The 10,280-nt window shown below is 43.0% G+C and overlaps 1 protein-coding gene across 3 annotated transcripts; it reads right to left on the reverse strand.

Moving 5' to 3' along the window:
• Positions 1-5,672: 5,672 nt before the first annotated feature.
• On the reverse strand, positions 5,673-9,889 carry LOC125458663 (G-protein coupled receptor 12-like). Of its 3 annotated transcripts, none has more exons than XM_048544097.2 (2): positions 8,792-9,889; positions 5,673-8,057 (listed from the first exon to the last, which is right to left on the reverse strand). In XM_048544097.2, the coding sequence occupies exon 2, from the start codon at positions 8,055-8,057 to the stop codon at positions 7,062-7,064; it is 996 nt and encodes a 331-aa protein (XP_048400054.1). In that variant the 5' UTR covers positions 8,792-9,889; the 3' UTR covers positions 5,673-7,061. The 3 variants fall into 3 exon arrangements, with proteins under 3 accessions (XP_048400054.1, XP_048400055.1, XP_048400056.1); XM_048544098.2 differs by having other exon boundaries at positions 8,735-9,889; XM_048544099.1 differs by lacking the exon at positions 8,792-9,889 and adding an exon at positions 8,486-8,522.
• Between the last annotated feature and the right edge of the window lie 391 nt (positions 9,890-10,280).

Genomic DNA, 10,280 nt, shown 5'->3' on the forward strand with positions numbered 1-10,280 from the left:
CACTGGGATAACCAGGTGTAGAGCTGGATGAACACAGCAGGCCAAGCAGCATCAGAGGAGCAGGAAAGCTGACGTTTCGGGCCTAGACCCTTCTTCAGAAGTTGGTCCACTGGGTTCTTTTCAATTAAAATAACACTCTTGGTGGTTCATTAAAGCACAAACTGGTCTTTTGCAGTTGCACTCTTGCACACAGCACAAGCTAACCTGAAAATAATTACAAAATGTTGCTCCTGATAAAACAAAAATGGGATCTATTTAGAAGTAAATGTGGTATTGATGTTGATTTTGAGCACCACGTTAAAGGAATATGCACTACTTAGACTCATTATTTTATGTCCATTTCCATTGAAGAGAATCTAAAATACATTGGGAGACTTTCTGGGGAAGTTTGGCAATGCATAGATCTGTGTTCCATAGGTGGGTTCTTTACTCAGAGAGCGGTCGTGGTGTGGAATGCATTGCCGGAGTGGTTAGTGGAGTTGGCCTCATTAGGGGCATTTAAGCGGCCATTAGATAGGCATATGGATGATAGTATAATGTAGGGGTGGAGGTTAGATAGATTTTAGGATTAGGGTAAAAGTTCAGCACAACATCATGGGCCGAAGGACCTGTACTGTGCGGTACTGTTCTATTTTCTATGACTCAAGTAAAATTTATTCCAGATGGCTATGTCACGTTATTGAGAACCTTCTAGGAGTCACCATGGGAAAAGCAGCAGTTTATCACAGGCGTCTTGGGAGGAGAATGCCTTGGCCTGCAGAAGGGATGGGAGTGTGACATTAGGATTGGCAGGAGAGATAGAGACAAGATGGGAGTTTCAGAGGCATGGCAGGCTCCTCCACTGCAGGTAAAAGAATTTTAAGTCCTGACTTCCAAGTAGCTAGTCTTTATTAACTCACATCCATTCAACATTTTTAAACTTTTAATTGAAATAACACTCTTACTATAAACTTATGAATCTAGTTATATTTTTCTTCATATATTAGTTCAGTATTTTGACTCCTACCCGTTCAATAACTCCTCCTAACTGGTCTCCTCTTATGATGGCAATGTCAATCTTCACTACATTAACAAAAATTCAACAAGATCAAGAAATTAGAAGTCGAAAAGGAAATTTATTGATTTTAATTACTGATTTTTCAAAGGAACATTGATGGTAGAAATGTGCTTAATACCACTGACAAATAAAAAAAGGTAAGGTCTAAAAATGCTCTACACAACCTCATGCATCGTGTAAAAGCTAACTTTTAGAAAAATAGGAGGGGGAATGACCAACTTCATGAAAAGCTCTGAGAAATTCTTTACCATTTATTGAGAGTATTTAACAGTGTCTAACAAATCAACACTACCTCTCTGGTCACTATGGTATGTGCAATTTATTTAGAGACATTCTACATCTCTTTCCTACCTGAAGGAAAATGGCCATATTATATGAGAATTTTACCTTTTTTTTCCAAAATGTGGGGAAGAGCTCTTCATGGAGAGTTCCACTGTTTCAAGTCATTAATTTGTTATTGAAGAACCTAAATTTTATTTGTTTCCAATGCAGACGGTTCTAATAACTTAAGAAAAACTGAATCGTCCATGCTACTGTCGTTCAAAAATCAGTGCCCTGTTGTCATGTTGTAGAAATGATTGTTTCATTTCTGAAATTGGTTGTCTTGTTTCAGTCTGATGAGTGCAAAATGAAAAACTTCAACTTCATACCTCTTTTTAACAAAAAAATGTTACCAAGATCAACATAGGAAAGTATGATTAGTGTCAAATATTGTGTCCATAGTTAAAATGTAGAAAATCATTTTTATATAGCATACTTAATACCCGCACACCACGTCCATCTTTCCATCCTGAGATTTTTTTTATTATTAGAATTCAGTTCCATACAATGTTAGCCACCCATCTTTAATTTATTCACAATTACAGTGCTGACAAATGATTTTACAATGGATTGGGTAGAAAACACTATTGACCAACTTGTACCTGTTTTAAGGAAGAAAAATAAAGTTGTGCAAAAGCTCAGCAGGTCTGACAGCATCTGTGGAGGAGAAAACAGAGTTAATATTTCAGGTCCGGTGACCCTTCCTCAGATGCTGCCAGACCTGCTGAGCTTTTCCAGCAACTTTGTTTTTGTTCCTGATTTACAGCATCCGGAATTCTTTTGGTTCTTCCCTTGTAACTGTTTTAAACTGTGTTGGCTGCACCTCCCATGACCACTCAAACCCACCTAAGTCCCAACCGAGTGACATCCAAATCTCTGAAATGAATAATAAAAACTTCTCTCAACCATTTGTGCCAAGATCTCCATCCCAACATGTGCACACTTCCGATGGGGTCACTAAATAATGCAAAAATCCTGTTCTCATTCTTTTTGCATGGCGCTGGTGTAAAGGTAAGTTTTGGTAATCTACAAACACCCTAATAAAATTAGCTTTCAGCCTACTAACCAAAGTTAGTCTGTTAAATATACTATGAACTTGCAATTCACTTTGCAAATTTTGAGTGGGCTAGTGGAGAGAAAATGCCTTTACCATCAAATCACATGAAAATACCTTTCACCAAATCACTTTTTTCTATTTAAAGTGTGGATTCCAGGAAATGTTTGCTAGTCCCAAAAATGTATAATTGAACTTAGTTTTTTGAAATAAAAGATGGTTTCTTTCCCAATGATAAGAAAATGTGAGGCTGGATGAACACAGCAGGCCCAGCAGCATCTCAGGAGCACAAAAGCTGACGTTTTGGGCCTAGACCCTTTATCAGAGAGGGGGATGGGGTGAGGGTTCTGGAATAAATAGGGAGAGAGGGAGAGGCGGACCGAAGATGGAGAGAAAAGAAGATAGGTGGAGAGGAGAGTATAGGTGGGGAGGTAGGGAGGGGATAGGTCAGTCCAGGGAAGACGGACAGGTCAAGGAGGTGGGATGAGGTTAGTAGGTAGGAGATGGAGGTGCGGCTTGGGGTGGGAGGAAGGGACGGGTGAGAGGAAGAACAGGTTAGGGAGGCAGAGACAGGTTGGACTGATTTTGGGATGCAGTGGGGTGGAGGGGAAGAGCTGGGCTGGTTGTGTGGTGCAGTGGGGGGAGGGGATGAGCTGGGCTGGTTTTGGGATGCGGTGGGGGAATGGGAGATTTTGAAGCTGGTGAAGTCCACATTGATACCATTGGGCTGCAGGGTTCCCAAGCGGAATATGAGTTGCTGTTCCTGCAACCTTCGGGTGGCATCATTGTGGCACTGCAGGAGGCCCATGATGGACATGTCATAGAACATAGAACATAGAACATAGAACAGTACAGCACAGAACAGGCCCTTCAGCCCACGATGTTGTGCCGACCATTGATCCTCATGTATGCACCCTCAAATTTCTGTAACCATATGCATGTCTAGCAGTCTCTTAAATGTCCCCAATGACCTTGCTTCCACAACTGCTGCTGGCAATGCATTCCATGCTCTCACAACTCTCTGTGTAAAGAACCTGCCTCTGATATCCCCTCTGTACTTTCCTCCAACCAGCTTAAAACTATGACCCCTCGTGTTAGCCATTTCTGCCCTAGGAAATAGTCTCTGGCTATCAACTCTATCTATGCCTCTTATTATCTTGTATACCTCAATTAGGTCCCCTCTCCTCCTCCTCTTCTCCAATGAAAAAAGTCCGAGCTCAGTCAACCTCTCTTCATAAGATAAGCCCTCCAGTCCAGGCAGCATCCTGGGAAACCTCCTCTGAACCCTCTCCAAAGCATCCACATCTTTCCTATAATAGGGCCACCAGAACTGGACGCAGTATTCCAAGTGCGGTCTAACCAAAGTTTTATAGAGCTGCAACAAGATCTCACGACTCTTAAACTCAATCCCCCTGTTAATGAAAGACAAAACACCATATGCTTTCGAAACAACCCTGTCCACTTGGGTGGCCATTTTAAGGGATCTATGTATCTGCACACCAAGATCCCTCTGTTCCTCCACACTGCCAAGAATCCTATCCTTAATCCTGTACTCAGCTTTCAAATTCGACCTTCCAAAATGCATCACCTCGCATTTATCCAGGTTGAACTCCATCTGCCACCTCTCAGCCCATCTCTCGATCCTGTCAATGTCCCGCTGCAGTCTACAACAGCCCTCTATTCTGTCAACGACACCTCCAACCTTTGTGTCGTCTGCAAACTTGCTGACCCATCCTTCAATCCCCTCATCCAAGTCATTAATAAAAATTACAAACAATAGAGGCCCAAGGACAGAGCCCTGTGGAACACCACTCACCACTGACTTCCAGGCAGAATATTTTCCTTCTACTACCACTCGCTGTCTTCTGTTGGCCAGCCAATTCTGTATCCAGACAGCTAAGTTCCCCTGTATCCCATTCCTCCTGACCTTCTGAATGAGCCTACCATGGAGAACCTTATCAAATGCCTTGCTGAAATCCATATACACCACATCCACAGCTTGACCCTCATCAACGTTTCTAGTCACATCCTCAAAGAACTCGATAAGGTTTGTGAGGCATGACCTGCCCCTCACAAAGCCGTGTTGACTGCATTTAATCAAGCCATGCTCTTCCAGATGGTCATAAATCCTCTAAAGAATCTTTCCCAATGATCTATGTGATGTAATACTGAATTTTAATATAACTAAATTTTTTTTCTTCATGGGGTGTGGTTATCACTTGGTAAGTCATTACCCATCCCCTTTTTTGGCAAAAAACTTTATTCATAAATTATCTAAAATATACAAGTCCAAAACAGCTCATCCCTAATTGCCCTGAGGATATTTAAGAATCAATTATATTGCTGTACACATTTTCTTCTCTTCCACAAGGTTAGTTACTGTAGAAATGCTCCTATTTTCAGTTTTTAATATTGGACTTAATTTCCACCATAGTGAGATTCGAACCTTTGGCTGCAGAACTTTGGAATGGGAACAATACTACTGCGCTACCGCTTCCCTGCTTAATCCTCTCATAATTATTTTAAATGTCACTTGGCATTTGATAAAATAAATGACCTCTGTCGAAAGCTGCGATATCCATTATAGAATCATACATATTTCATCTCTCCGTCCTTAGTTGAAAGTCGAACAACGCACAAGAAGAAATCTCAAGATGTCTGGGCTGAAAATGACTGACGACAAGAGGGGGCGGTGGTGGGCACTGAATCACGGTGTGGCAAATCGAAAGGTTCAGGGAATGTCCGCAACTAATTTGCAATGCGGAAAGGGTGCAGGAAGCGTACCTTTCATGTGGCTTCACATCTGAAATATGCCTGCGTTACCCCACTGTGCCCGGCCCAGGCTGAATTGACGTCAGTATTGTGGGGGTGGGGAGAGGGGGATGAACATGTTCCAGAGTGGGAGGCTCTGTCTTCCAACGGGAATATTTATCCATTCGGAACTGACTGCGCAAAATTGTCGAGGTTGCTCATCGAATGTCATACCTTATATATTCCTGACACGCCAAACTGGTGGGCTGTCCTATCAGCCTGGCTTTGGCCTAGCGATTTGGCCACGAAGGCAGAGAATCCGAGACGGGAACAAGAATTTGACGAAGTATATGAAGGCTCCTGGAGTCAGACGCGGGCTGTAAAGCAGCATTGCAGGTCGTTAGCAGCAACTCAATGCGCAGGCCTCCAATCATGCAGACAGCTACCCATTTGCAAACAACCGACAGCAGAGCAAAACAGGACAAAAGATTGATTCCTAAAATATTGTTTATTTTAGTCCAATTTACCCTTTGCAAAAAGGTCGTTAACGCTGCTTACAGTCATATGTAACAATAACAAAATAAATCCATCTCAGCAGATAAATAGGCTTCTCAGACATTTGACAGTGCAGGAAGTGGCATTTTTCTTTTTAAAAAATCACTCTTGTTCGATAAAGTGCAGTTTTAAGGATGGGGGTGGGAAGGAAACTGTTTCAAGAAACCTTACAATTGTCTCTACCAATGAACGGACAGGATTACAAAGTGCACGATGACTCCTCGGAAAGGATCTATCTCAATTCTCCGGGCTATTTTCGGAGAGTAATCAAATTGTGTAACACAGGATTAATTTCCCTGTGCTAATTTATTAATTATTAAAACTGCCATTTCGATTGGGTTTGATGCTCTGGTCAACTCCCACCCCCCAAAAGGCAAGGGGCTTCGCCAATAGGGTGACAAGAAACTTCACAATTTGAAGTATTGGCACCAGTCAAGATACTCGAACTAAGGATCACGAGAAATGAGCCGCAATAAAAGACCAAGGTGCGCTTTACAACGAAAGCTGCGCCGCTGCAGGATAATGTTCAGTGCAGCAGCTCACATCATACCCAGGGATCACTTGGGAAATACAGTAAACCATTTGACACTCACAATCTTGTGACCAATACAATACGCAGTTTCTATTGGATTTTAAATCTCCATAATAGAAAATAAGATCCCGTCACAGTTGGAATTTCAAGCTTCAGTTGATGATAAATTTCGGATGGGTAGGTGTGAGATTGACGGGTCGAAAGATCAAAGTTACATAAATAAAATCATGTCTTTTTTATTGCAATGGACTAGATAGGTATTTAAAGACGTTTAGAGCGCTGGCCTCAATTTAGATAGTTTAAAGTGCATCATGCACCAATAGTGCTTTAAACTGGAGGCTAGTCACCATTGGTGTTCATGGACAACCCGGGGACGGTGCAAAGTGACCCTTACAACATTCCAAAAATATCTGCCCTTTCCTGAACATGGCCAGTTATCTCTAAGTTGCAGACTTTGGGGGGAATAAAATAACATGCTCCCCCAACACAGGGCTATGTCATCAGTAGAAATGTTGCGTCTCTGTATCAATACACTTTTACACCCTCGCATTTGTCCCGTCTGGAATAATACAGTTTCTCATCGCGATTCTACTGGAAACCGCTGGGGGCGCAAATAACGTGAATGTACTGACGTGAGAAAAAGCTGCTCTCAAAAGCACACTTTGCCTTGTTGAAAATGTTTTATACAGCGGGCCAAAACATGTCTTTCTTTGAAAATAACTTCCAGTAAAAAAATAAAAATTACAAATAATAATTGTGTGAAAGAATAAAATCCCACGAAACTGAAGACACTATACGTCACTGGACGACCTTGGTCTAAATGAGAAATTAGATGAGATACAGCCACAACATGCTACCCAGAGCGACTTCTGGATGTCAGGGTTCCGGTATGCATAAATTATAGGATTAATCACTGAATTGCAAGTCGCCGGTAGCACGGTGACATAGGTGTAAATCAATGGGTAACTGGAGTCTGCAATCAGACAGTAGATTGCAAAGGGGATCCAGCAAGCAGCGAAAGTGCCGAGGATGACCGATAACGTGGAGATACCCTTCCTGGTCGAGGTGCTGGAGGTGGCCACGAAATGGTACTGCACAGCGATCTGCTGAGCGTGTCTGAAGGCGATCTTGCAGATTTGAACGTACAGTTGCAACATCAGGGCGAAGATCAGCAGAAATGAGACCGAGAGGACAGCCGCGTTGTTTTTGGTGATGGGTTTGATAACACTGCAAGACGTCTCGTCCTCTATGCAGTTCCAGCCCACGACGGGCAGTGATCCCAAGCTGATGCATGTGACCCAGATGGCGAACAGCACCAGGTAAGTGAAAGTGGTGGTCCTCTCTGTGTGATATGTCAGCGCGTTATACAGAGACAAATAACGGTCCATGGTGATGGCCAGCAAACTGCAGACTGAAGCCGAGAAGGAGGCTATCAGAAGCGCAGCCGACACCAGTCGAGCGGCTTCGAAGTTCAGCAAGTAGAGGAAAATGAAATTGAGGATCAAGCCCACTCCTCCAAGGAGATCCGCCAACGCCAAGCTCCCGATTAGAATGAACATTGGAGTCCTGAGGGTCGGCGTGTAGAAGATCACAGCCACCACGATGGCATTCTCGCAGGAAATGACAGTGCCCACCACACACAGGGCGATGTCCCACGGATTGACTGCCTCGGTGGCCAGGTCGGAGGTTGTGACTGAGGAGTTGCTGTCGTCTGAGAGCCAGCTTAGGGACAGCTTCGAGCTGTTTCGGGCCTGACCGTTCATCACTGGAGGGATGGAAAGCATCATCTGAGGACAAGAGAGAACAAACGCAGATAGTTCAAAGACAAAGGGACAAGGCATCTAGAATACACTCACTCGCCAAGAATTCAGCCTGTGGTGCAGCGGGTTATGTATGAACCGGCAAACATTTATTGACAGTTGTTCCCACAACAAGGAATATTCGTTTAAATAGAATACACGATGACATAGCAACTGCTTGGTGGAAAAGGTGAATTCACATAAACACCCATAGCAGTAGCAAGGAGTTAGACCCCACAGTGTGCATTATAAACGCGTTTATGAGAAGGGGAGCCAACAGAGAGTGACAGGAGCCTAGCTTAAACTAAATGGTTGCACGAAAAAGTGCAGTTTTATCCAACAATGTGAAAAGCAGTCTAGATTTTCAAACGCAGAGAGCATAACATATTTCAACATACAATTCAAAAGCCTCTTACATTTCATACAGACACTCTACTGTACAATAATGACGAGGTATTGTTGGATCCATATGCAATTCGTCATAAGTACGTTAAATTTACCGATACTTCATATCAAACACTGATAGGGTTTGCAAACATCAATGCTGTCAAATCTTATATCATACATCACATTATTAATGTTTTAATGTAACCTCGGAATTAAACTAGAGTTAACAGACTTTTTTAAAAGAAATAGATATAACACTGTTTTGTTTGAAATCTTACATTTCTTCATTTAGCCTCCAATGTTAATTACAGGGCAGCAACTGGACTAAGTCTTACCGGCTCCTGTGCTCTGGTTTCGGTGCTGGTAGTCTGGGTTTTAATCCGTTGTATCGGTAAGGATCTTTGTTCTGGATTGCAGGTTTATTCAGTGGCTGACATTGCTAATCAAACACTAGATTTGGTGAATTGAATGCGGTGAATGCGATGCCCAAATGGGGTGGTGATAAATCTCTGTTCTGACGTCAAAAGTGTACACTTCTTGTGATCAGCTCCCTGACTGAATCACAGGCTGTGATGAGAATATCAAACAGACACACACACACACACACACACACACATCAACATCAGCCGAGCTTCATTCACAAGATTTCTTAATTAGACGCCCATCCTCTGCAGACACCTCCCAAGGTCATTGAAAACAGCCAGGTACCACATAGATCATTCCCAGGAATAGCTCCTGCGCCGAACACAGGGGAACTAATTCACTCATACCTATTCTCTTTCGAGAATGCGTGTGTCTGTTTTCTATTGTTGCAATCACCCGCAACTTAAAATGCACCGCAAACAATTCGACAGTGCACTTTCAGGGGACCAGTTCATCGCGCAGTGTTGTATGAAATGACATTTTTAATACCATACGCGATCTAGAAGTTAACCTAACTCGAACGCTTGATGACAGCTCGTCTGTCTGAAAATGCAGTGATTATTCACGGAAAATCCAGGTGACATTTCCCCGCGGTTCATCCCTAGTCTCGGATCCAGCTCACCCTTTACAACGGGCAATTGTGTGTGAGAGAGCCTATCCCCACCCAGTTTCTGGTATCAAGCCCAACCACCCGAGTCCAAAAGTCCCGGCGCCCGAGCGCCCTCCGCCTCGGTGCAGAACGTCTTAAGCAAAGCCTTTATGCGAAAACACAGATATTCTGAGTTGCTGTATTTGGACAGGGTATCTTCAAACAATCGAAATAAGGCACACTTCAATCAACACTGTTAATACCTAGAAGATTGAGGATTAAATATTAATTTTCCTGAGGCCACGAATATTTTCTCAGTGCGAATTTATTTTTAGACATGGGTCTAAACAGTCCAGTGAGATCAGATTCTGCTTAAAGGGAAAGGGCAGAGATGTCGATTCACGGGTCGAGGTATAACGAACAGATAAAGCAAAACAGACGAATGGGATCCTATGAATTGTTAGTTAGGCTTAGGGCATAGGTTAGCAGGTACGATCACATCTTCATTTTGATCATTTTATGCACATTTGCATCAAGCCGAACCGATCCTGTATTCGAGAGAAGGCCCGAGTTGCCACTTGAATGCTGATCCAGACCTCTCCGCTGCTACCTTTCAATGTATGTGTAGATTAAAAAAGGAACCTTGGATTGTTTCCCGTGAACATAGAGATGCAAATTAAACAACTTCGCGAAAATGAAGCTTTAAAAAATACTCTGGAGGGACAGAACTGGGAGGAGCACTGAAACGGAAGGATGAAAGTTCACACAGGCTCGCGAACACCAACTGTGCACTGCTTAGTTCTGTTACTTCG

This window comes from Stegostoma tigrinum, chromosome 15, assembly GCF_030684315.1.
Source record: "Stegostoma tigrinum isolate sSteTig4 chromosome 15, sSteTig4.hap1, whole genome shotgun sequence".
NCBI classification, from domain to species: domain Eukaryota; kingdom Metazoa; phylum Chordata; class Chondrichthyes; order Orectolobiformes; family Stegostomatidae; genus Stegostoma; species Stegostoma tigrinum.